Source organism: Apus apus, chromosome 5 (genome assembly GCF_020740795.1).
Source record: "Apus apus isolate bApuApu2 chromosome 5, bApuApu2.pri.cur, whole genome shotgun sequence".
NCBI lineage: Eukaryota > Metazoa > Chordata > Aves > Apodiformes > Apodidae > Apus > Apus apus.
In genome coordinates this window covers 63,738,753-63,765,603 of record NC_067286.1, presented here as the reverse complement: position 1 = coordinate 63,765,603, position 26,851 = coordinate 63,738,753, and the positions used below count along the sequence as shown (strand labels likewise).

General features: G+C 44.2%; 3 protein-coding genes across 9 annotated transcripts in view; 1 reads left to right on the top strand and 2 right to left on the bottom strand.

The window, feature by feature from the left end:
* Positions 1-3,002, top strand: part of ATL1 (atlastin GTPase 1) — a 31,257-nt gene extending 28,255 nt beyond the window's left edge. Inside the window, exons 13-14 of one of the 2 annotated variants that reach the window (XM_051621162.1) lie at positions 83-97; positions 1,884-3,002. In XM_051621162.1, the coding sequence (XP_051477122.1) occupies positions 83-97; positions 1,884-1,994 (126 nt within the window). In that variant the 3' untranslated portion in view covers positions 1,995-3,002. The remainder of the gene's footprint in view (positions 1-82; positions 98-1,883) is intronic. The other variant, XM_051621163.1, reaches the window with a different exon arrangement.
* A 21-nt stretch (positions 3,003-3,023) lies between these two features.
* SAV1 (salvador family WW domain containing protein 1) lies at positions 3,024-21,543 on the bottom strand. Its single transcript, XM_051621174.1, has 5 exons — positions 21,291-21,543; positions 18,032-18,478; positions 9,685-9,955; positions 8,645-8,788; positions 3,024-4,337 (listed from the first exon to the last, which is right to left on the bottom strand). The coding sequence occupies exons 1-5, from the start codon at positions 21,382-21,384 to the stop codon at positions 4,136-4,138; spliced, it is 1,158 nt and encodes a 385-aa protein (XP_051477134.1). The 5' UTR covers positions 21,385-21,543; the 3' UTR covers positions 3,024-4,135.
* Positions 21,544-22,633: 1,090 nt separating this feature from the next.
* Positions 22,634-26,851, bottom strand: part of NIN (ninein) — a 67,039-nt gene continuing 62,821 nt past the window's right edge. For all 6 annotated transcript variants that reach the window (XM_051621124.1, XM_051621123.1, XM_051621125.1 and 3 more), the window contains one exon: positions 22,634-26,490. In XM_051621124.1, coding sequence (XP_051477084.1) covers positions 26,281-26,490 — 210 coding nt within the window. In that variant the 3' untranslated portion in view covers positions 22,634-26,280. The remainder of the gene's footprint in view (positions 26,491-26,851) is intronic.

Sequence of the window (26,851 nt, the reverse complement as noted above, 5' to 3'; positions counted from 1 at the left end):
CTCCCATGGCCACGCCTGATACACAGAGTTGCTTTTTTTTTGTTTTCTTTCTCCCATTTTTCTCCCCAATGCCTCTCCCCAGGGAAGCACCAACGAGGTAAGTGGCTCTTGTTCTCTGCATGTGACACTGCTCGGCTGCCATGGGCCAGCTGGGCCACGGGGGGGGGGGGCGGTCCTGGGGAGAAGCCTCTGGGATGCAAATGCACGTTTGGCTTGTGGAGGCCAAGGGGGGCTGCAAAGGGCTCTGGGCAGCGGTGCCATCCTGGCCCTGCACTGGGGCTCTCACCACTGGCCAGGCTCTGGCAGCTCCCTGTGATCCAGGTGCTGGGGACTGTGGGGGTTCACCGTGGGAGCTGCATTCCAGGTGGTGCTGGAAGCCAAACCGGGGGTGGCGGGGAGAGATTTGGGTGGGGAGCGTGTTTGTTGTGATGGGGATTTCATCTTTCACCCTTTGCTTCTGTTTGGGGGGGGGGTTTTTCCCCTCGTGCCGAGAGGTCAAACGCTGGTTTGTTTTGTGGCACCAACCATGCAAGGCAGGGCCCCCTACCCAGCAGCTGGGCAGCCCCCATGTTGGCCAGGCTTCTGGAAGTGCAGCATCTTGTGTTTGGGGCAAAACCACCCCATTCCGGGTTGAGTAAACCAAACGCAGAGCCTGGGGGGTGTGGTGTTCTTAAAAGAAAGTTAGAGCAGCTCTTGCAGATCCAGGAGGCCATTCAAAAAAAAGGAGTTTAAAAAAACAATAAACCCATTCCTTTCCCCTGTTCTGGTACATCCTGCTGCCAAAGTGAAGCTGAAAGCTCCATGCCTGCTGGGTCTGGGGGCTTTGCTCTGGCAGAACACGGGCTTTGCTGTTGATGAGCTCTTGAACCAATCCTGTCAAGTCAAAGTCAGCCCTGTGAGACTGGTTTGGCATGAAAAAAAGCTTAAAATAGCCCCAAAATGCTGCATGGTTGCTTTTGTAGGCTTTTAAGGTGTATTTTCATGAAAGAAGCCCAGAGAAGCTGCATGAAGTCTCTTCCACCAGGCCACGATATGCCCAAACAATCCTGAAAGGTGAGGCCCCACCTCTGTGTCCTGCAGCCCCTTTGGGATGCAGCTGGGCCAGCATCACCTTGGGCACCCTCAGAGACTTCTCACCCCCTTCCCCTTTCTTAAGCTTCAGCCTCATTCCCCACCCTTCCCCACACGAGGAGCACATCCTGCTGCTCCTCTGCCTCTTCCCACCTATCCTGAGCTAATCCAGGCTCACCAACAGCCTTCAGGTCCCCAGCAGCAGCCGGTGGGATTGTAGTGTCTGCCCCCCCACCCCAAAGCCAAGTTCATTTGACATGGAAACCTCTGCAGCCAGCCCTGTGCAGCATCACAGAATGGTTCAGGTTGGAAGGGACCTTAAAGATCATCAGGTCCAACCCCCCTGCACGAGCAGGGACACCTCCCACCAGACCAGGCTGCACAAGCCTCATCCAACCTGCCCTTCAACACCTCCAGGGAGGGGGCATCAACACCCATTCCCATTCCAGCTCCTCACCACCCTCATGGTGAAGCGTTAGTTACACCATGTGGTGCAGGCTGGATCTGCCTGGGGCTGTGAAACAAAATGCTGAGAATGCAGAGCTTCAACCTCTGCAAGTCAAACCTAGAGACAACTTTTCAGCCCCTGGAAGCCCCGTACTTGTACCCTGGGTAATCCTGTGGGGTAACACAACACAGGGGGGGCTTCTCCCACAGGTGTTTCGTGCGAACCAGCGAGCGTTATTCTTCTCTCCCTAGGGCACGGGACACGATCAGGAGTTGGTGCACAAACCAAACCCGAGGCTGCGCGGGGTCTGACCCTGCTGGTGCAGAAGGCACAACCCTCTAACCCTTCTCTCCCCTCTCCCCAGGCCCTGTACAAGCTGTACAGCGCGGCAGCGACCCACAGACACCTGTACCACCAGGCCTTCCCCGCCCCGCCGGCCGAGCCCGCCCAGGCCTCCGACAGGAAGAGGGTGTGAGTCTGAGGGGTGCAGGGCCCTCGCACCCCATCCCGCACCCACCTCCACCTGCCCAGCCCAAGCTCCTGCTGGGGAACAGGGAAGCGGGGTGGCGGGGTGTGTTTGTTCCATGGGAAGGTGTTGGCATGTGTTTCGTTTTGTCGATATGTACATAGTGGTACTGCAGCAACTACCAAGTGCTTTTAACTTGTAACAGCCCAGCTCATCGAGGAAGCCTTATTTCCCCCCTTCTTAATTATAAAGTCACTGAAGGAATCATAACTTACATGATACTGCAACTCAGAATCTTCCAGCCTTCAGCATTATTCAAAAGCCAACTTATTTTCAGATACTTGAACAAGTTATAACATGTAATGCAGGTTTGTTGTTGTTTTTTCTTCCATTAACTGTTTCATTCCATAATTCAAGATGTATTAACTTGCTTTATCAAAAACTGCAAGGGCACTGCTGCTGTGGTGTGTGAATGATCCTGTATGGAAACGTACTTTGCTGTTCCTAAGCCATGCACAAGTATCACTGTACCTGTTGGAGGAAGTTTCACTGTATTTCTGTACATATATATTCACTAGAGTGCATAGAAAGTGTTCAACAGTTCTATTCTTTTATCATCAGAACTATTAAAAGTTTGCTTTTGGTTCCTAAGAAGTTGGTTGTACAGGAAACAGTTATTGACTGGCAAGGTGAGAGCTGCTCCTCTCGGGTTCCTGACACTCTCCTTTTGGCCCTCAGAACTGGTGCTTGTAAGTTGTTATTTTGAAAAGACTCTGGCCTGTCTCCTGCCCAGGTGGGACCTCTGGGAGGTGCTTCTGTCACTAATAAGGTGACACCAGATTTTACAAGTCTTGGGCAAAATCAAAGTCTCCAGCTCTTACCAGTGGAGAAAAAGCATCTTCAATGAAGCGAGGCCAGAAGAAGGGTCTGCACTGAGGTCCCCACCCCTCATCAGAGCTTTAATGGTTGTGAGATCATTTTATTTGATGTTCTAAAAGGCAAAAATATAAAAATAAAAATCAGTCGGAAACCCCTTCATACATTAAACAAAATGATTTTTATTGAATTAATAGGATTTACAAGAAATGTATTTTTTTTGTCTGCAACAATGTTTATTGCACTAAAAAGAATCCATAAATAACATTTCAGGACAATTAATGAACCAAATGAAAATATTGTTGAGGGTAACTGTACAATTAAAAACTTTCCCCAAGTAAGGAAGCTTCAATACAAGACAAAAGCTTGTTAAAAAAAAAAACCCAAAAGAGTAATTGTTGTTACATCCCTGATTTTCTCCACGGTTGGTGCAGCTGGTGGGTGAGCTGGTCAGACAAGGCTGTGGCCTTCCCTTCATGTTCTGTGAAATGCAGTTTACCAAGCACTGAAACACCTGTGACAAGTTTGCTTTAGGGATCTTGGTCTTTCATCAGGTGCAAGTATTTCCCCTCCGACTGATTTCTGTGACAACGAGCAGTAAATCTAAAGTAGTAAAGTGTTAAAAGTAAAAAATAAGGCAACTCAGGCTTCTCTTCCATGAAGCACTTGGGTTTAGAGGATGGAATCACCCGCTTCGGTCTGGTTCCAGCCCTGGTGTTGCTGAAGAGGAACAGCATCAGTGTTCTGTACATTAAAGCTGTAAACACAGAGCAGAACTCTCCAGAGAGAGGGGTAAGGAAGCCCTGAGGGAAACACACAGGAGTATTCATTTGGATTTTAACCATGTTTTGAATCCAGGACATTTCATACAGTTACATCTATTGCCCTTTAAAAAATATATTGTCAGCTTCTTAATAATGCAGCTGACTGCTAGGCAAAAAAAAAAAAAAAAAAGAAACCAGAATCAAGTCTCTGATTCAACTCCATGCTGGTTTTCAGAATAACAAACTCGTTCTTGTCTGGAAAAAGGTTAACAAACGTTTTTCGTTTTTATAAACAATACATAATACATGTAGAAAAATATTCAAGAGGATAATAACAAAGGTGCAACATCAACAAAAATAAGCTGCCTTTTCAACAAAAAAAAAAAAAGCCTTTTTTTCATAGTTTGAAGTGTGAAAACCTTTTTTTTTTTTCTTTCTCATTTTTTTTTCTTGTTTTAAAGCTCTTAAGTGTCCCCAGGAAGAGTCTATTGGATACAAAGAGTTGTTAGCTTAGAAGTTCTTGCCGTGCTGCTGGGCGTACCACTGCTGCCTCTGCTGGCGGTGCTCCAGCTCGGTCAGCAGGGCCTGCCTGTAGGCCTCGTACAGCTTCACGATCCTTTCCAGTTCCTTCATGAAGAGCAGCTTCAGCATCCCCTGGTAGGTGTCCAGGTCGGCCAGCTGGAAGAGCTCCCACTTCAGAATGTGATCGTATCTGCTTGGAGAGAAGAGCTGGTCAGCTACATGCAGCCCCTGCCCCGCCACCCCGAGCTGCTGCACGGTGTGGGGAGGGGTTTTCTTCTGGAGAAGTGGCCTCAGAGTTGCACAGGTACTGATCAAGATTTCTAGCAGCCTGCATTAGGGTGGTTTGTGTGAAGAAATAAGGTGGTTAACACCAAAAGACAGGGAGCTGTGGCTCAAAGCAAGTTGGAGAAACGTCACTGACAGCTCGACTGCAGAATCACTGGGAACCAGCTACACTACCCGTTGTGGTAAAGGAATGGAGAAAATGCCTCTTGGAGGCACTAAACCAGCAGTTCCCTTCAACAAAGCTGAGCATTAGGAGTAAAACATCTTTTAGAATCACAGAACGGTTCAGGTTGGAAGGGACCTTAAAGATCATCAGGTTCCAACCCCCCTGCATGAGCAGGGACACCTCCCACCAGCCCAGGCTGCACAAGCCCCATCCAACCTGCCCTTCAACACCTCCAGGGAGGGGGCAGCCACAACCTCCCTGGGCAACCTGTTCCAGAGGCCACACTGCCCTCACGGGGAAGTGACCTAAATCTCCCCTCTTGCAGTTCAAAACCATTCCCCTGTGTCCTATAACTGCCCTCTCTGGTGAAAAGCCCCTCCCCAGCTTTCCTTACAGTAACTCAGAAAAAAACCCCAATTATTCTCACAGCTCATCCTGAGGCTCCCAGAAGGCAGAGCTGGGCAAGGCCTCCCTCACAACACCCTCCTGTCCCCAAAGCAGTTTTGTTCCAGCCTTAGCAAGCACTCCTGGACACTGTCCCCCTCTTGGTTAATTAGCAGCAATAACCTAAGTCAGTGTGTCTCAAACTGTGTCCTGAACCTCACAGGACCATGAAAGGGGGGTCAGACAGCATCACTGAGGACTGAGGGAGAATCTGATTAGGCCATAATTATCAGCTGCAAGTCTCCAGGAAGGGACATCCCAACCCCCATCAGCTGTGGGCTCTGTCTGCCATGGGAGAGGGTGTCAAGGGAGCAAGGCAAGCACCAAGATCTACAAATCCTACACATTCTCACTCCTCACACTGTAGACCTGGGATACATCCTACATCCCTGCAGACATGTCCCAGGGGCTCCCAGCACACCCTGAACTCCTCCTTTAGGAGCACCTGATCCAGCTCCCCACGTGAGATGGAAACATGCCCAGCTGTGAAGTCAACCAATTCCTGCTCTATTTCTTCCCACCTTCCACCCGTTACAAGGAGCTGTTGGCTGAGCAAGGCAAATACAGCAAGGCAGCAGCCAGGGTCACCAGGGCTCCATCCAACTGCCAAGAGTCTCCTTGAGGAAGGAAGTGGACACTTAAGAGCAGAAGGTGAAAGCTCACCCAGAAAATACCAAGAGGTGCCACACACAGAGCAGCTTTGTTGGACAAAACCACACTCATTCTTTTTACTTTTTAATACAGAGCAATTGTGAATGTCTGCTTATACTTGTATCATTTTTTTCAATTTCCAAAACATCTAAACATGCTCCCATGTTCAGACTTAGTGGATATCAGAGCTGCTGCCACTTTATAGGTGCCAGAGCTGCCTTTTGTCTCCCAAGAGAAGCTCTGAATGGGGAAAGAGGTCTAATCAATGATTCAGCCACCAGCAGTGCTTTAGTGGCAACAGGCTCATTCAAATCCCAAAAAGATGGTGGGTTTAGGAATGCCCACCACAGAGATGCCAGGAGAAACAGGGCACAGAGCACCAGCCCCTGACCTAGACTCCCCAGGCAAATTTTAGAAGGCCAACTAGTCACAGAGCCAGAAATCGAGGGGAGAGAGCATGTTAGTACAGAATTCCTGCAGAGCACAAAGCCCCTGGGAGGGAAAGCAGGAGCTCAGCAGGAGACACACCCAGAAAACCCTGTCTCCAGGGCTTTTCACAGAACTACCTTGGTTGGGAAAGACCTTCAAAAGCATCAAATCCAACCATTAACCTAATGCTGATAAGCCCTTAACTAAAGCAGTAACTAACTCATCTTTTCTCTTTAGGTAACAAGTATTTAATATAAAATACACCACTTCCAACACAAGAGATCCTCCCTGCCCTGAATGTTTACAGCCTATGGGCTCGGGCTGGAAGAAGAAAGTCCTGGATTCAGATCCTTGCTTTGAAAGAGACAGGGGAACAATCTGAACCATGTTGTCTCATACAAAGAAGGCATTTTTGGTCTCCTCAGCCTCACAGCCCCATGCATGTGCTCTGGCACACTAAGGGAACACCTACCAGGCTGGGTACCCAACCTGGAAGGTGGAGAAATGCTCCATTTTAGAGCCTAGCAAAGGGTTAAGTCTCAATTCCACTGTGCTAATGTTCTGGTAGCTGCTCTGCTCTCAAAACAACCCAAGAGGTGCCCGGAGAGAGGGGAAAAGGACACTCCAAGGAACCAAAACTACCTCAATACAGGAAATTGTCACCTTAAAACTAGTCATCAAAGCCTTCACTGTCTAAATCTAGTGAGCCAAGGTTCTTCCTTATCTTAACAGCTGACCATTTTCCTCTAAAACAGGGAAGCATTATGGCAAACACCTACTCAACTCTCCATTAAGACTCCTCCAGTGGCCCAAATTATTATCCTTTAGAAAAGCTTGTTGAAACAAAAGCTAACATTATTAATTTTTGCTATCACTATCTACTTTTCTCAACAAAAACAACTGGCCACCTAACTTAAGCCAGGTAATAAAATCTACCACAGTGACTTCAGAGCAAATTTTGTACAGTAAACTTCAAACAGCAGATTGCAAAAGGCATTCCTCTGCTGCTACTGTGGAAATGTTTTGCCCACTCAAGCCTCAGGCCAGTTCCTTTGGCAAAAGAGAAGAGGTTCATTACTACAATTACACTGAAAAGTGGATCTTCATTTTAATAACTGTGGAAATTTTTTATTCACAGTTCCTTAAGAAGTCCTCAAGATGAGGTGACACTAAGCCAGCTGCTACTACTCCTCCTCACTTTTCCAATATGATAGTAACATAAACCAGAATTTACTTCTTCACAGAAGTGTTTGAGAATTACAACAATATTCCTCTTGGCACCAGCACTACTGGAACGGAAGGCTAAGAGGGTACTGGAAAATACATGATACTTTATTCCTCTGAACAATGTAAATTCTGTTCAAACATCTTGAATGAATCAAATGTTGGGGCGTTTTTTGCTTTTTAAATTTGTCTCAGCCTACTAGACACAAAAAAAATTCCCAATAATCTCAAATGGTTTAACTTGCCTTAAATTTTGTTTCTCAAGTTTCCAGAGAAGGACCAACAAGAGTCCATGCAACACAGGCTGAAATACTTAAAACTACATTGTCTGGATGTGCCAAAGGCCTAAATAAAGAAATGCAGCTGCAGCCAAAACCTAAAAGTGTTCTAGGAAACAAGTCCTCCCACAGGCTACAGGAACTCAGCATGCCCCTGATGCAGAACTCAACTGGTGGATTTTAGGCCAATTTACATCTTTCTGGCAAGCCCAACAGCCACAAGAAGTAATAAAACACAATCATAGTTACTAGAAGCAGCTAAAAAGAGAGGAGTTTTTAGTTGGAAGTCACTGAACCTCTTACAGTTTGATTTTGCACCTACAGACTGACCTGCTTATTGCTGTGAAAATTCATTCTCCATATTCTCCTTATGAAAAAGCACATAATTTTGTAATTACTAAAATACATTTGGATTTTTTTATTGCTTTTCTATTTAATGTTACTCTTCTGCAGAGCTGTACTCATCTAAAAATGTAACTTGTTTCACTATGCAGACTCAAATCTTCTCTTGGAGCAGACTCCCTCCTGTTCCTAGAGCTTTGCTTCCCTGAAAAAAATGGCTTTTTACTACCAGTTGGTTTTTAATTAAAGTTCTTGAACAGGAATATAGATTTCAGTCTCAACAATTTTTAATTGTGAGGGAAAATCCGTATGTCTTTTTTAAAAAGGAGCAAGATACACATTAAGACTTTGATACCATGAACTACTCCCTGTGTTTTATAGGCATGTGGCACCATTCTCATGAAGGTAAAATCACGTCTTCAACTCTCTAATGCATCATTCTGTAAGTCAGGTGAACTGCAAGAAGTACTGTGATGATTTTAAGTAATGCCTAATACAAACCAAACCAATGAATCTGTTTTGACTTCATCACTACACTATCAGTGGGAGTTGTCACATGATTAAGAAACAGACACCAGCAAGAGTCCTACTGCTAGTGGTGGAAATGAATTTGTTTTCCTTCTAAGCTAAGCATGCATTGCCTGAAATGGAGAGAAAAAAACAAAACAAACAGCTCACTTGACAGGAGCCCTGGCATAGACCTGCAGCCAGTCTGGAATCTCAGCAGTGTGGTAGGGGTTTGCAGGGACCAGGAGAGGCTGGCTCCTCTCAGCTTGCTGGGGCTGGTAACTCACTGGGGGAGGCTGGTCGTAGCGGGGAACGCTGTACAGAGGGAGACAGACAAAGTTTGTAACCTCTGAGCAGCAGCTTAGACATCCTGGTATCATTACATTGTTAAAATCTATACACAGATTAAGAGATGCAAGGGCTTACGAGAAAACCACATATAGAGCACCTTTCTGTTGCCATTTTAGGGCTTTGCTGCTGTCAGCACACTGGAGTTCACCTTACACCTATCCACCTAGTGCCTGCTACCTGGGTACTGCAGCAGAACAAAAAATGATACCTGTTTTTGAAACATTAAAAAGGTAAGTGTGGATTCAGCCAAATAATCCACCTTTTAATATGTTAGGACAAATGTATTCAGGCAGCAGCTGACCAGAGTTATTCCATTTACCACAAAGGACATCCTCAGATGTTTACCTTCTGCACCATGTGTTAAAAACTCTCTCTTCCTGGGTAACAGCAAAATAGATTGGGCAACAGAAATTAACTGGTATATGTGGTGTATACTAACTTTATTTTACCTCCAAATTATGAGTAGCTAATATGCAGATTTTCATTCCAGACAAGACTTAATTCACGTTTCAGATGATATGTGCTACTTGTTCATACAGTCTCCTGGAACATCAGATCAAGTTTCTTTTCAGTCTACAATCAAGTCTGTTCTCAGCAACTTTTCTGTTTTACTGACAGTTGAAGAGAATAGTTGCTCTGTTTTAGTGAGTTAGGAATGAGATCCTGTTTCTAAATTTAAGACAGTAACAGATGAGACAAAAACCTAACAATTACAACTTCTTCTAAAAAACTTAGTCAAGAACCAGTAAGGCTTACTTCTAAAAATAAAGCTTTTTTTTTGGCACGTTACATGAGACAAAAACAGCTCCATTTTTTAAACTGGATTAGGAAAAAACAATTAGAGAAGGCAAGTGTCTTACCTGGGAGCACAAGGGTGTTTATATTGAGCTCTTTTATTGATGTGATCCACATAATAGACTCCAAATTCTGGTGACTCAACCCTCTCCCAGCCTGGAGGCAGCCCCTCTCGCTCGAGTGGGTGGCTCCAGTGAGTTGTGTTAGTGTTATGGTCTATATAGTATTTCCTTCCTCTGATAGTCCAGTCCACTGACCAGCCAGGAGGAAGAGGTAAATCTTCAGAACTATGATTTGTTAAGTTTCCTAGAGATGTAGCAGCAAGTCTACCGATGCCTGGAAAAGGGAAAGCAAGGTTGAGCTGAACTGATAAACCCCAAACCAACAGTATGTACCAAGTCAACTCCCCCACGACTGAGGCACTCTGGGAACTTAGAAAAATACCCTGAATTACAAACCTCAAAGCTTTACCTTAATGACAATTTCTGTTAATATGCTATTACAACTGCATCAAAACTACTTTATCTATGCAAAACCACAGCTATTTATTTTTCCAGTTGCAGTGAGAAATGACAACTTCTGAAAGCAATCCTGACAAGATGTAGAGACCTTTTGCTCAGAGCCAGTCACATCATCCCCTCACCTCTTCTGCCTCCTTCCTCCCTCCTGCAGATGTTCGAAGTTTCCTAGCCTACTAGACTGCATATCTGCTCCTCAACATCTTGCTCTTCTCTAAAACTGAGCACCTACACATAATAAGTAGGAGAAGGGCTTCTCCAGCAAAAGAACCAAAGCCTTGGTCAGGTGTGTTTGGGGTAGGAGAGCTGGCGGGAAGCAGCTGATTAAGTTCCCACCTCAGCTGTAAAACTACAGCACATTTAGAATTTATCACTAAAAAGCTGATTTAACAGCCTGTTCACTGGCACTTTAAAATATGTGAGTTGTAACATACACACAGTTTTTACACTGTAAGAGTAAGCATGCTGAATACTGAGAGATGTACTGAAGAAATGTAATTCCAGCTTAATCTTTTCCTTCCCTTTCTATACTGTGGATCCTTAGGAGGCTAGTAGAAAAAAAGGCCATAACAACAACTAAAGAAGATTAAAAAAAAAAACACAAAAAGCAACAGAAAACCCAACAAAAAAAACCCAGTGACAAAACCTAAGTGAGATAATCAAGAATTCTGTAGGTCTCTTGCCATTCCTTGGAACCTCACTACCTCCTGGATGTGCTGGCCCAAATTCAACTCTCTTTTTTTAAAGCCTTTCAAGTAGTTACCTTCACTTACCCACAGTTTTGCAGCTTAAAAGTCTTGGGCTTTAAAGAAATTCCAGTTATCTTTTCATCCCATCATCAAATGCATCTGTTCAATCACAGTATTCATCAGAGTTTGTGTTACTGTTTCCCACAGAAGGAGCATGGGAGCCACGTTTTTCCTCTTTCTTAGGAGTCAGCAGGTGACTCCATCACAAACACCACATTTACTGACAAAGGAACTCAACCCTTTTCTTCAGCTTCTCAGAAATAACATTTTTGTGTGAAGATTTTTTTTTTTAAAGAGGAGAAGAGAAAGGCAGAGCCTACTTCATCCAAAGCATACTATTAAAGAGAGGTTTCAGGTGTGGTCATTAACTCAAAAACACAACAGTAATACTGAAGTAGCAGCAAACCTTCTATTTGTCAGACTCCAAAGTAACTGAATAAATAAAAAATGTAAAATAAAATCTCTCAAAACTTCTTCCTGCACACAGTTCTTTTAAACATTGGTGCTCATCAACAAATCTTTTTCTAGCCTCCTCATGCTCTAACTATTTGGCCTCAGACTATTTCCTCTTGTCAGAGGACCTCCCCCCTGGTCAGCTTTACAAAGGTGCTGGTGTGTCCTTGCAACACCTCCCATCTCCCACCAGGATTCAGCAACACAGACCTTTACTTCCAGTGAGGAGAAACATCTTAGAGCATTCCTGACCTTTAGCAATACTGGGGCAGGGAAACTATTTCAGACCCTGGCTATAGTTATGTCACTGGTGTTGTTTTCATTCCAATGGCAAAACACAAACATTTCAGTTTCTTGAAAATACTGCACTTTGGATAAACAAGTCCAGTATTTTCTCCAGCTAAGAGGCCGATTGTGTTGTAATTTCATGTACATGTGAACACTGACTATTAAATCACCACTACCAGAAGATCTGAACATATAAATTTGACTGGGGGAAAGAATTTTCTCAAAGGCATAAACATTTTTCTTTTTACTGTTAAAACCAGCATATACTCATACTTTTGTTACAGTTTCTCCTACTTCAATTCTAGCACGACTCCAGCACCAAATACAAATATATTTATTTCTTGGGATAAAGGTTAATGCTTTCTAACATTTAGAAGTTGGTGTTCAAAGCTGCACAAGCTGTTCTCTGCACAGTGCTACATCTCTTCATACAAAAGCCTGAGAAGACTGGGAGATGGTCTCAGGCAATGAGGAAACTCAAGATCTAGATGACAGAAAGAAATCACCTAGAAAGCAAGCTAAAAAGCATCACTGCATCCACTGGAAACACAGTGCCAGTTCTGTGTTTGCACAATCATTTAATTCTAGCTACATGGTTTCTCCCAATGCCAGTTTCTTTTTAATTTCTAAGATGCCAAGAGCAAAAACAATAGCAGACCACAAATAGATTATTCCTTCCTTTTGCCATTTTGACTTCATGTATGAAGGAGCAGAGCCACACCATTAAGATAACCTTACACAGCTGTAGCTGTTACCAGTTCTGCACAGTGTTCCAAGCCTCTACAATTAGCAGGCTTGAATTATGAAATCAAAGACCAGATTTATAAACTGACAGTTCCAAGTACTTCAGTCTATAGACTACTGTGCATAGTCTTAACGTGCATTTTCCCCACTTAAAATCACAGATCATATTGGAATATTTTCCCTGCCAGACATTTTAAGACATCAGGTAGTATTCAGTGTCTTACAACCATCAACCCACTAAAGCAGCCAGACTGGCAGTTAGTACAGTAACTGGAGCTACTAGAGATCAAAAGAAACAGTGTATTGTTTTTTCCTTCCAAAACTCAGCAGATGCTTCCTTCAAGGAGACACATGTAAGAGAAATAGCTCCTGCTCTGATTTTGAAGAGAAGATGAAAATTGACTTTCTTTTATATATATATATATATATACACACACCTCTAAGCATCAATAGTAAGAGTGAACAACACTTGGAAGAAGAAATTAAGATATGATCTTTTCCAAAGTATAAAACAAAGTTACATGAGAGCCTAAAACCACCTACCATGAGCACTACTTTTGCTGGGTCATGTTGCCCAAGTATGATACTCCTCTGTGCTTCAATTTTGGGCGAGGTCTCAGCCCTAAAGCTGCTATTTCCATAGCAGCCCACACAGGGTTTTACTGCACACACCAAGGATGTTCCCCAAATCATGGGCTGGGACTAGATTCACAAAGCACAATGAAAACTATCTACAGAAAACTTACAACTTGACCCACTTTTATAAAAATACTGGTGTAAAACCTGTGATTTTCCTCTTGATGTAGGCTATGATCTCTACCATAGCATGAGCAAAAAGAGTAGTTGAACCACTTCCCTGTAACTGCTTAGGGTTTTCTTGCTCACATTCTGTTTTATCCATGACAAGGCAGAAATTCCCATTCTTCCTGCCTTCCAAGGAAGAGAATTGTTTAAATTATCTGCTTCTTCCAAATATTGCTAGTCTCCTTTCCTGAGCCAAAGGATGACCACTGTTTATAAACTCCCCTGAGTGGCACCACCAAAGAATGGTCAACAATTAATTCCAATTCCTGCCATCATAAATCCTTTCCAGTCTGCCTCTTTGTATCTTGTCTAGCCTTGTTTGTTAGTTGTGTTTCCTAATGGTGTAAGTTTGGGGTATTTTTAGGTTCAGCTGTTGCTTTTAAGGAAAATCAATGTTGAACATTATTAATGGATTTGCTTTTCCCCCCTCTTGTACAGTACAGTCTCTTCAGTTCAAGGTCCTGAATTAACTGTCAACCAGGCCAAGAAACAATACAAGCTGTTCCAAAGCAAAAGAAAATCCTGTTCAATGCAGTTTGCTTGCTTGTTCTCAACACTTTGAAAAATAAAATTCAGAGAAACAGCAATCACTTACTACTAGTATCAACAAGATTTAAATACTGTTTTAAGTATTTAATTGAGTATTTAAGTATTTAATCCAGGGCCAGTCTTACTTTCAACATCTTCAACAACAGGTTCCTTTCCTTTAGTATTTTTCTCTTTAAAATGCATCTTAAGCTAATAATGGCCCAAATGTGACAAATACCTTCTTCAGTCAAATAAGTCCCTTTGTATGGAACAAAGAAAACTGAAGTGATATGCCTCAGTGCTTTCACAGGCCAGGTGAGGGGGATATATTGTAAAGACACTGCCTGGAAAGAAGTCAGAGTTCTTAGGTTGGGAGGAAAGGTTTCCTTTGGTCTGCCTGGTAGAAAGCACAGGAGAAAAATCTTATCAGCAGAGCAGCCCAGCATAAAGAAGACAAATACAGAAGTGAAAGTCTCACTTTGTTTATCAGATACAGAGCTGATGTTGGCAGAGAGGTTTTAGAGCCTGTGAACTCCCTACAACTAGCTTCAACCAAATTTCAAAGTGTTTAAGAACAAATCTAGCCAAACTAAAGGCCTTCTAGTTCCCCTTTAATTCAGTCAATTGTCTTTGGAGCCTTTTTTTCAGGATGCCAAAATCCTATCCCTTCCTGTCCTCAAACCAGGATGAAGAGAAGGGAGGGAAGATGAATGAATAACTATCCTGGTCAGATAGGTCTGCAGATTCTAGGCCTTCCCAACCCATTCCAAAGCATCTGAAGGTACTTCCTGAGAACAAGCACCTCTTTTGTCAGAGGGAATGGGGTGTTCCAAGTCAGCATAAATTCACAAAGAGGAAATGACAGGAAGTACTTTAAAGTTTTGAAAAATATGCTACAAAGAAATTACTGCAGAATCAGCACAAAAGAAGAAAAGGGCAGGAATTGCCATTTGTTTAGGAATAAGAGAAGTGTACACACCTCAAAAGAAAAGCCCTGCTACTTTAGCTTCACATTTAATAATTCATACTTCTTTATTTTGCTCTTACATTAAACAGAAATACCAGTTTGCAATTTTTAAGAGGTACAATATAACACAATATGAACCTACTTCTACTAAAGCTCACCGGAATCTCTGTTCACAGGATTAATGGTTTTTCTCCTCTGACATCAGTCAGCTGCTTACAATCCATCACCAGAAAGTCCCTTCACACTGTGTTTTTTAATCTCAACAGTTTTCATATACACATAAGAATTTTTCAGCTTACCACTCACACAGGTACAAATAACTCTTGAGGTCTTGGTTACAAGCTAGTTCCAATCTATAGTGTAGATATAACTTCAACCATAGACCTCCCCAAACCTTTAACCTAGAAGAGAGGAAAGAGGTGTCGAGGAAAGATGGGTAGTCTCCCAGGATTAAGTTTGAAATGGACACTAAAAATAAAATGCAAGAAAAGCCACAAAGGTAGCTAAACATACAACATGAGGAAATATCTCAACTGAAGACATTTTTCAGGAAAACTAGCAGCACTAGATTGATAATTAAAAAAAACAGTAATGAGAATAAGGGAAGGAGGACATGGAGAACTGAATCATACAGAGAGAAAACATGACTTCAAGGAGAAATGCCTCTGAGAGAACACATTCATCCTGTCAACATCAACTTCTGAAGAATCATGGGACTTCCTTAAGCACTTTGCTGAATACTTTGAGTATGAAGAGCTCAATGAGAACGTGCTTTCAAGTTAGTTCCAAATTATAAAGAGAATTTTTATCTTGAATGGAAGCTGAAATTCACATGGACCTCTTCCCAACTGCTTCTCAAAAGTCATCCCATTTGTAACCACCACTGAACGAAACATCACCATGGACAGCAAGTACACTCTGTACTCATCAAGCAACATCTCTGCAGCAATCAACCCAAACCATAACAGAATGGACTGAGGGAACCTTCTGAGGGAGGGTGGGAGAGGAGGAAAAGGGTAGAATGCAGCATTTAGAGACTAGCTAATAACCTGACACCTTGAAACTGCAGGTATCAGACAATCTGGTCATCTGTTATCCTGATGAGTTCTGATTAGGTGAAATGATGACAAACAACAGTGGGGATGTATAAGGAAAAAGTAATTTAAACAAAGACAATGAAAGTAAAAGGCCTACCTCAGTATTTTGAGAGAAGAGGAGAAAAGGAACTAGAAATTACAGAAAGATTAGTGTAGCTCAAGGAAACCACTGAAAGTTTGAAGACAATGGATGGTTCAAATGAAAAGAAGCTTAATGGTGAGATGAAAGTAAGAAAACTCTAAGATTTTCTTCTTTTTGGCCACATTCTTCTTTTACTGAGAAATAGTAACAGCAATTTCTGAAAATATGTACTGAAAGTATGTACTGAAGTTAAGGACATTGGTCAATATTCTTACTGCAGTGAAACTGAAAGAGGAATTTAGGAGTTCATATTCCATGCTGAGATAAAAGGGAAAAAAAATAAAAAATAGAGGAAAAGGGAAACACTTTGGCAGACCAAAGGCTCACCTTTTATGTCTGTCCCAATAAACACGAGATTGAATACTCACTGCTTACAAAACAGGTGTAAAATCTGTTCAAACTATTAAATGCAAAAATCTGAGAGTGAAAGACAAAGACCAACCAAACATCAGCAGCTCCTTTGTGATTTCCAGTGGCTAAGGGACCATGTAGACAAACGGGAAAAAAGCCTTTTTAGAAAGAAATCCATGTTGCTACAACTGAGAAAAATACAGCTGTCAAGCCCTATTTTTAGCTTGTTTTCAAAACTTTTGGCTAGGTTACACTCCACTTACAAACTAATAGCTAGAGTTCCATTTCCACTCCCCACCAGCAGTAGCATTTTTTGAGGCCTTCCCCAGCATTCACCATTTACTGTAGCCATCCTGAATGTTAAATTGATGGATTGTTTTGTGAAATCCTCCCCTCCTGCCTCTCCTCCCTCCAACATCCCAGCACACACTTGTTATCTGGACCAGATAAATGACTGATGACTGCTGCTGAACAACAATGGACACAGGTGAGGGGTTTCGTGCAATATCCACGTCCATCAGATGTAGTAGCATCTTTTGTATTTAGCAAAATAAATGAGGATTAATGTAGCAAGTCTTAAACCTTGGTATTTCAGAATTTACTGTCTGACAACAGGAAAAGAGAGAACCCTTCTGTCACTTTTCATTGAAATGTTTCTGCAGTAAAAAACCCCACAAAGCATTGTCAAGTTCCAATTCCATCCACAAGGGCAGCAGCCTTAAATGCTGATGTTCTTCCTAGCAGATTTATTTCTCTAGACAGATTTATTTTACTGAAGACTATTTACTATTTTGTTTACAGATTACAAATCATGACAAACTAACAACGTATTTCATAATGAAGGGACATGATTTTTAGGTTTGAAACATTTGTTTCAAATCCTTCCCTGAACACAGGTTTCACAGGATACATAAACACCACTTGATTCAGTCAAATTCACTACTTTTAAGGTCACCTTTCTATGGGCAATATTGTAATCCCAGACTATTTATTTCACCAATAGATTCACAACAGCACACTACACCAAAGAATTATTCTTCAGGGTCATCACAGATAGAACAAAATATATAAAAAAAGCAGTATTTAATTTAACAACTTCTTTGATAAGTTGTTCTTCCAGTAAAGAACAAAGACAAGTTCCAGTGAAACTGAGGAGGGTAAAGAGGCATATTTAGGAAGAATACTACAAGCTAAAAGAAAAAACAGAGACTAGGAAGTCAGTTTCAGCACTAACTATACACCCATTTGCTAATTACACAAAGCAGTCATTCCTCCCTTTAACTATTTGTAATAAATTATTTTAATTATTGAGGTTAAATTAACACAATAAAACTAAATAATAAGGTGATGGTACTTCAAGTACAATAATAAAATAAAAAGGCAATGTTATAATTTAGAGCTGTTGCTTATTCTCTACATCATGAAAACTGCAGATGTCTCCTAATGAATAAAATGCCTTGCCAGCCAGAAACTGATTCAACTTTGTGTAGAGAAGTTGCAGATATGCTTGGCATTAAAAAAACCCACTTGCTCAACCTTATTCCATTTAATACCTAAGTTCTGGTTTAAGTATGTTTTTCCCTTCTGGATCTATGCAATCAAATCCTTAATTCTAAGAATTGTGAACTGAGTGTATTCAGATGACAGAAACAACATTAAAAAGCAGCTCTGTCCTACGCTTCTGAAAGACATGACCCCAGTCATGCAGACACCTCAGCACCTGAAGTCTTATCAAAACCCTGCTTTTGAAAAAGCAGCAACTGGTACTCACCTGAAGTGTGCCTGCCATGATTCTGTGACACCCTCTGGAAGATGTCACTGCTGTGCTCGTAATACCTGTAGTCGTCGTGCAGGCGATCGTTGAGCTGGCGTCTCCTCTGGGCATCATAGAAATGGTCATAATAATAACAGCGGGCACCAGCATCTCCGTTTTCCAGCACAGAATTAGCTTCTGTCAGAAAGGACTGGGAGGAAGAGCCGTATTCTCTAGGGACATCAGCTAAACTTCTTGCAAGGTAGGAAGGTGCAGACAGTCTGTTGCTTTCACGTCTCATTATTTCATGAGGTGGCCTCTGCACTGGAGTTCGGAGGAAACTCTGGTTTCTGGAAACAATTCCATCTCCACCAGAAGCGTATGCAGAAGAAGTTGGGTCAGGAGGACAGATATCAGTTCGTCTTGGAATGGTTGGACCGTGACGGATAAATGAAGGCATCAGATCTGACATATGGCATGAAGAGAGAAATAAGGACTTGGGCTGCACTCCCACGTGAAGCATTAGGCTAGCCACTGGGTTGATGTGCACCGTGGAGCTGAGGGAAATCAAATGCTAGAACCTCTTTAAGGCACCTCTGCTGCATATGCAAGCGCAGTGGTAACGCTGCAGTTTGTCCTGGTGCAGCAGAGACCACCATCACAGCCTCCACCAGCAACAAACCCTTGCCAAATGAGGGCAGTTTTGCCAGTACAACCACATCTACAACAAACAAATCAACCCCAAGCCCATAAAAAAACACTCAGAGAAAAAACCCCAAACCACCCAGGCTGCACTGTGGCTACATCAGCCAGGCTTTATACCTCTCTAAACGGGTCAAGAAATTCCAGGCATCCTGGCTACCCCTCTACCACTTCTATTGGGATCACTGTCCTTTCCAACTCAGAGTAACTGCAGATGTTAATCACAGGCTAGTCTGGGTTGGAAAGGACCTTAGAGATCATTTAGTCCCAACCCCCTGCATGGGCAGGGACACCTCCCAGTAGCCCAGGTTGCTCAGAGCCCCATGCTCACAGGAATCCACGGCAGAATCAGAATTCCTACTTTCTCCACTAATCACACAGTTCAGCCAGCAAAATGCTGTCTTTCTGCACACATTAAGTCCTCAAACTATCACCACGATATTTCACTTTCTCCTTTACCTGAAGAGGTTTTGCAGATGAACAGTGACACCTATTCATACAACTTCATTGTCTCCCTCCATTACTCCTCTCCTTACTATTACTTTTAACACGATACAAGTAACTAGTTTCCCTCCAGTGAGCCAATGCAAACTATGACTTTCATTTAGGGGGATGTTATGCCTATGATTGTTAATTACTTCTTTTCAATACACTCTTGAAACTTGGGATAAAAGTTCAGTGCATGCCAGAAGGTGTAATCAGTGAATTTACAACCATCCTTACAAAGCAGTTGTGCAACAGCTCATCATTACAGCACAAATGTGTAAAAGCTGTTAACCCCTCAGACACACCAACACCTTAATAAAAAAAAAACACACCCTTAGTGGGTGTTTGTCTTGGGTTGTGGGGTTTTTTTAAGGACTAAGTGAATGTAATCAGACTACTAAATAATTTTGCCTGTTGACTGGGCAACCAGCTGTTCATGCAGCAAATATTTCCAGAAAAGCTGAGTCCTGCTCCTGCCAGCAAATCAGCTGCTGCTGGTTGTGACCTCCGAGCTAATCCTGCAATTACAGCAGAACACATTTCAGTCTCAGGTTGTTTTCAAAGATTAACAAGAAGAAACCTCTGTGCACTTTCAACATGTATTTGCTAGTGTTCTGTACAGTCCTGAAAAGACCAGGACTGGGGCATCAGCATTAGGTGAACCAGTGCAGTGACCTGGTTGTTGATTTATCGTTCAGAACTGGAACACTGGCTTCCGCAGGGATTTTATGGAACTGTCTCCTACAGTTATCTCATTTCCAAAGCACACACCTTTTGGCACTGCACGCAGCCTAGATGGGGAAAACAACCACCGACTTCTGGAAAGGGTGAGAGATGACCTGTTCCCTTCATCTGAAAGATATCTGCTTGGAGATTGTCTTAACCTCTAACTGTTGAAAACTGAGCAACTACGGCTGAGGAAATAAAAAAAAAACCCCACAAACAAAACACCACCAAGTCCGTTTACCGTGAGCGCCTGGTGGTAGCGCAGGGCTGCCTTTCACAATCGCTCTAAAATCATAAAATCCGAACCTTTCAGGCCTAGCCTCCCTCCGCAGCTCCCACAACAGGAATTCCCCCCCCCCTCTGCTCCCTCAGGAGGGGATCCCCCACCTCTCAAGGATCCTCTGCTCCCTCAGGAGAGGAACCCCCACCTCTCAGGAGGGAACCCCCACCTCTCAAGGATCCCCCACTCCCCTCAGGAGGGAACCCCCACCTCTCAAGGAACCCCTGCTCCCTCAGGAGGGGATCCCCCACCTCTCAGAAGGATCCCCCCACTCCCTCAGGAGAGGAACCCCCACCTCCCAGAAGGATCCCCCCACTCCCTCAGGAGAGGAACCCCCACCTCTCAGAAGGATCCCCCCGCTCCCTCAGGAGAGGAACCCCCACCTCTCAGAAGGATCCCCCCACTCCCTCAGGAGAGGAACCCCCACCTCTCAGAAGGATCCCCCCGCTCCCTCAGGAGAGGAACCCCCAACTCTTAGGAGGGTCCCCCCGCTCCCCTCAGAAGGGTCCCTCGCTCCCCTCAGGAGGGGACCCCCACCTCTCAAGGATCCCCCGCTCCCTCAGGAGGCGATCCCCTACCTCTCAAGGATCCCCCGCTCCCCTCAGGAGGGAACCCCCACCTCTTAGGAGGGTCCCCCCGCTCCCCTCAGAAGGGTCCCTCGCTCCCTCAGGAGAGGAACCCCCACCTCTCAGGAGGGAACCCCCACCTCTCAAGGATCCCCCGCTCCCTCAGGAGGGAACCCCCACCTCTCAGGGACCCCCCGCTCCCTCAGGAGGGGATCCCCCACCTCTCAAGGATCCCCCGCTCCCTCAGGAGGAGACCCCCACCTCTCAGGGATCCCCCGCTCCCTCAGGAGGGGATCTCCCACCTCTCAGGGATCCCCCGCTCCCTCAGGAGGGATCCCCCACCTCTCAGGGACCCCCCGCTCCCTCAGGAGGGCCCTCCCTCCCGCAGGCCTCCGGGCCCACCGAACGGCGGCGGCCGCACACAAAGGACGCGGCCCTCCCCCTCCCGGGAGGCCTCGGGCTTCTCCCCACCCCCCCCAAGCCCCAACAAAAGGCCGAGCCCACCCCCGACACTCACTGCGAAGCAAGGGGCTGGTCTCCTTCTTCACATACTTGCCCTGCACCTCGCCCGGCTTGGAGAGCTCCGTCCGCGTCTTCTTCCGCGAGAGCATCCCACCTCCCGGCCCGCTGCCACCGCCCGCATGCCCGGCGCCGCTCCCCGCTCCGCAGGGCAGGCCCGGGCCTCCGCAGCCCCTCAGGCCCGGCGGCGGTTGCCCCGCTCCCGCATGGCCGCGCAGGGCGGGCGGACGGTTCGGGTGCGGGGGGCGGCGGGGCCGGCGCGCGGGCTTCTGGGGCAGCGGCCTCCGCCCGCCGGGCAGGGCCGCGGGGCAGCGCCGCGGGGAGGCGGCAGCGCCGGCACAGCGCCCCCCGGCGGCGGGAGGCCCGGGCGGGAGCTGCTCGGTGCGCTGATCAGGGGCGGCTGCTTCGGGGGGCGAGGGCACCTGGATCCAGCCCTGCACGGGCACCTGGATCCAGCCCTGCACGGGCACCTGGATCCAGCCCTGCATGGGCACCTGCCCCAGCCCCGGCTGCTCCCTGCCCCATCCAACCTGCCCTTCAACACTGCCAGGGATGGGGCAGCCACAGCTTCCCTGGGCAACCTGGGCCAGGGTCTCACCACCCTCACAGCAAAGAATTTCCTCCTCATGTCTCACCTCAATCTCCCCTCTTCCAGTTTTCATCCATTCCCCCTTGTCCTCTCCCTCCCTGCCCTTGTCCCAAGCCCCTCCCCAGCTTTCCTGGAGCCCCTTCAGGCACTGGAAGGTGCTCTAAGGTCTCCCTGGAGCCTTCTCTTCTCCAGGCTGAACACCCCAACTCTCCCAGCCTGTCTCCAGAGCAGAGCTGCTCCAGCCCTGGGATCATCTCCGTGGCCTCCTCTGGCCTCTCTCCAGCTCCATGTCCTCCCTGTGCTGGGGACCCCAGCCCTGGACACAGTTACTCCAGGTGGGGTACCACGAGTGTGGAGCAGAGGGGCAGGATCAGCTCCCTCAGCCTGCTGGCCAGACGTCTTCTGGTGCAGCCCGGGATGCAGAAGATTAAGGAGGAAAGGTACACAGCAAGCACTCAAAGTTTTCAATATGAAGGTGAAGAATATCTGTGCAACTTCAGTGGAGGTTAGGGTGTGCTTAAGCTAAGAGGTGTGTTCACTACCCATCAGTTTTTTACACTTTAATCAGTTTTATACTTTCATAATGGAAGAAACTACTTTTAGTAGCTGTCAGACTCTCCTTTTATTATTAAAACTTTGTGTATGCATTTAATGAATTTGCAGACACTACCTGAAGTGCCTACAACTTCCATGGGAAGTTGCTGAAACACATTTATCTTGAACTACCAAAAAAAATAACCCCAAACCACAAGTAAGGATCATACTTTATTTTTTTTTTTACATTCATCATAAATAATGTGTCAGTTTGTTCATCTTTCGGTTTTACACGATGTTGTAAGGACAATATATTACACCAGAACAAATTAGATAGAAAAAAAAATATACAGTTGCTTTCCTTTATACAGAAGTAATTTGTCATGAAGTGACAGCATCCGACAGCAAACAGGAGACTTCACAGGTAAATGATGGAAAACCTGAGAGACAGTGATGGCCTTTGCTGAAAGTAAACCCAAGTATTTTTACTTCTGATAGATCCAGACTGTCCCCTGCTCTCTCATATATAATCTGGCTAAAATATCTTACAATCCTTTTTTTTTTTTTTTTTTTCCTTTTTTTCAACCAGAATGCAAAAAACTAATTTTTCATTGTATTTTGAGTAGTAGTTGGACAATATGTGACGATGTATATATATATAAATAAATCTAAGTTGACCAGTAGCATTTCAGCTGTGGGACTTTAGTACACGTAAATTAACTTGGGAGGGGTCTCTCCTCTTCCAAAACTCCCCACCCTAGGTATCTATGTGCCTTTATTTTCACAGTGCTTCATAAAGAAAGAGTTGAAAACACCTTCTAGTAATAAAGTAGTTACTATCTTACTTGGCAAGACCCTTTGTATGAATGAGGTCTAGAAATTCAGTGATACAATACCCTTCAATACTTTGGTATCTTTAAAATGCCTGTACTGCATAGGAGACATTTATGCACAAAAGACCACTGATGCTTAATAACTGACATGCCTTAATGCTTATTTTTCAGTAGCCTGGACTTTGTAAAACTACCTGCCTGTCTTCTGAGCTGACACAGTGAACCAATGAGCAAGGTGTGAGCAGCACTACCACCTTCCTCTGTGTTCCCTCCATTTGGGGAGGGGTTGTCCTGAATTGTCCCTGTAGCAACAAAAACAGTTACAGAAAGGCTCTAGAACATGTACTCATAAAAAAGGCACTTCTGAAAATTAATTCACAATTATTCCAGTGAAATTGGGAGTTTTGTCTAAAAAAATATTTACTAAACATTTTCCTCCCCCTCTCTCCTGTGGTTAGGTTAGTTTTTTGAAGCTAAGTGAAACAGAAGCAGAACAAGGTGAGAAAGGTAGAAGTCCCTTTTCTCCCTTCTGTTCCAACATCTGGGCTCCCTTTTTGGTACTGTGCTCTAGAAACATCTCTGTGTTTGGTTTATAAAAACCTGGTGACTACCAGGAGATTAAAAGAATAAGTAGCCTAGCCTTTCAAAGTAAGTAAGGTGAAATTAATTCCTCAATAGTTGCAGTGAAGTTCTCGTTCCCTCTGCTCTGTGTTCAGACTTTGGTCACACAGTGAGCATTAAAAGTAAACCTAGGTCAAGATATGAAGGAGTGTTAAAATGTGCAAGCTAATGATATTTTACCAAATCTACTTCTGATCATCTGAACCTCATGTACATGATTTCCTGGAAGCATTTTCCAATTCCTGTTTCAGGGTGTGCTCAGTCACCCTGTTCCTGACATGCAGCCCTGGTGCCCACACACAGATTTATTAGAACTGCTGCCACGTACTGAGCAACACTGAAAGACAGATTTCCCTTCAATCTTTTAAAAGAAAGCTCCACTTTATGTCAATGCATTTGGTCAATGTGACCAATTTCAAAGGTGTGACAAAGTTCTTGCAGCCTGTGAAAAATGGGATGTGTAAATCCTTAAACTTGAGATGACTTTGAGAAATAGCCAGTAGAGGTGTTTAGAACAGCACAGCAGTGGAAGAATTTATGAGGACTTTGTGATACTCCAGGGTGTTCTTCCATGACTGTATTTCCATTTCCACTGTATTTCCTGCACAATGCAACAGAGGAGAAGAGGAGGTGATACCCTGTGTGTCTTGGTCAGTCCCTCAACCCTCCAACTGGGAGATAACACCATGGGCATCAATGTCATCCCCTCCAGCCACATGCTCATCAGTACCAAGGGAAAGTAATTTTCCATGGGTTATTCCCCAGCTTTTGGGCAGTGTGATCCCAGTTTCTGGGAGACTTTTGGCTCATTATAACCAGTGTCAGACTTGTCACCTTGCTAGTGGTCGCCGAGACAAAACATCTCACCCTTTTCCCCTGCATTCCCAGTTTGTGGCTATTTACAGCAGTCCAGTTCCAAGTATTGCTAGTATGGCCCCTTTCACCAGGTGTAGCTACACGGTTTCCATGTGTCTTACTGGCCTGATGGAGGCAAGGCAGTGGTTGGGCATTCTGACTGTCTGCTGGAATCAGCTCTGTACAAGCACCTGAGCATGCACACTCTCACCCAGCTGCTTCTCTAAGAGGTGTTCCCAGAACACCTGCATTTCCCCAGCCTCATGAGCTGATGAAATGGGTGTCATCACCCCTCAAACCTTGGTGCTCTCTGACCTTCCTCACTACAGCAGTTCTGCATGTTGGTCTAGGAATACTAAGGTAATATCCCAATACAATTTGGTTTACTCTGCTTTTCCTAATGCACACTTATATCTATTGTCATTAATATCCACATTTATGACATTGAAGGAAGCATATTTAGGCTGTTGTTCCCTGAGGTCTTCATATTCACACTGAGTACGTTTCTTCACAATTAATTACAAACTTAAATTCTCTTCTGGGACCTACCACAGAAGACAGGCCTTCCCAAATTACCACTCAGGTCAAACTGAACACTGCTTTCATGGCCAAGGTCCACGTCTGTGAGGCCTAATGACAGCATTTCACTGAAGAAACTACCCAAGTGCCCCTCTTCATTCTCCTGCCAGTTGTTTAATAAATGTACTCCCCTGCTTTCCTGGATTTACAACTGATCTAAACAAAACTCTCATCTTCACTTCTGCTTAGTGACTCTTCCTTTGTTTAGTGTAACTTATGTCCACAGACAAAAAAAAAAAATAGGGCCTCTACAACTTGTAAGTTGTCTGGCAACACATCTTACAACAATAATTTGCTTGTATTTATTTGCTAGCTGGGAAATTTCTTCAGATGAAATCCTGTCATGCTCAGCTGGAGGCAGTAGTCTATTCACATATTTTTAAAGAAAGCTCTTTTTATTTTTTTTTTTCCTGAGCTCTGCAGAGAAACAGCCATGAAGAATAACCCAGAAGCCTAATGCATCAGGTGGAGCATATTCCTTTAGAGGAACCAGAACGTGTCTGGAAAGTCTTGCCTTCAGTAAGCAATTCTACTGCCAGTGCTGAAGACTGACCTGTCAATATCACTCCGTTTGGACCATGAAGTATTCTAGAAAGCCCCAAATACTTTAAGTTTTGAATTCAGTAACAAGTTTGCATTAGACCTTGGCTTCAATCTAGACAGGAGGAATCATTGATTCAGTAAATTCAGAATTTATAAATTAAAACGGAAGTATCAAAATAAGTTAACCTAGAAAAACATGTTTGTGTTTACACAGTGAAGATCACTTTTATGCAAAATTCAGCAGAAGAACAGCTTGGGAATAAACAAAAAAGTTCTCTTTTGGCAGTGTCCAGGTTTGGGGTTCAGCTCTGTCCTCTCCTTGGAGGCATCTGTTCACTAAAATTCATCAATACAAAAAGGCAACACAGTGAAAAGCTGAAATATTACCATTTCAGTAAAGTGCAGGGGGCTGTGGCAGACACAATGGCTTTCTGCTATGACCTTATCTCAGATGCTGAATTAAACACTGGGGCTGCCAGGTTCTTTACTATTCTATTGAGGTTGGCAATTTTTTCTTCCAGTAAATAGTTTTTCCTTTCAGCAGTTTTCTGCCGCTGTTCTGTCATCTCCAAAGCCTTCAGCAGCTGTGCATTCTCAACATAGAGGTCCTTGACCATTGCATCTGCTTTAGTGTTCTTGGTAAGCTGAATTGTGAATAGAACAACATTACTCAGCAAATTAAAAGCAAAGCTAAAAGAAAAAATCATTAAAAGCAAGAACAGTGCTGGGAAAGCAGGGGAATGTATTTATTGTAAATTGAGTATCAAAAGAAGACAACGCAGTCATTCATCTTATCTTCCTCTGTTAAAACCTACATGTTTGTGGAATCTTTTTAGATACTATGAATATTTTGAAACCAGAAAGACTTTGTAAGATCAGGCAGGTGGCAGTGCTGCTAACCAGTCTTGTCCGATGAGTACTGCTTCATGGCATCTGTCCTCTAAGGGTAAGTCTAGCTCACAAGAGGATCCACCAGCACCCAGTGATCCCACAGAGATGCTTCCT

Coding starts and splice junctions, on each gene's coding strand:
- SAV1 (XM_051621174.1), bottom strand. CDS start 21,384: ATGCTCTCGCGGAAGAAGACGCGGACGGAGCTCTCCAAGCCGGGCGAG. Junction 9,956..18,031: donor TCATGGCAGGCACACTTCAG/GTGAGTACCAGT, acceptor TCCCTTTTCCAG/GCATCGGTAGACTTGCTGCT. Junction 4,338..8,644: donor TATGCCAGGGCTCCTGTCAA/GTGAGCTGTTTG, acceptor CTCTCCAAGCAG/ATACGATCACATTCTGAAGT.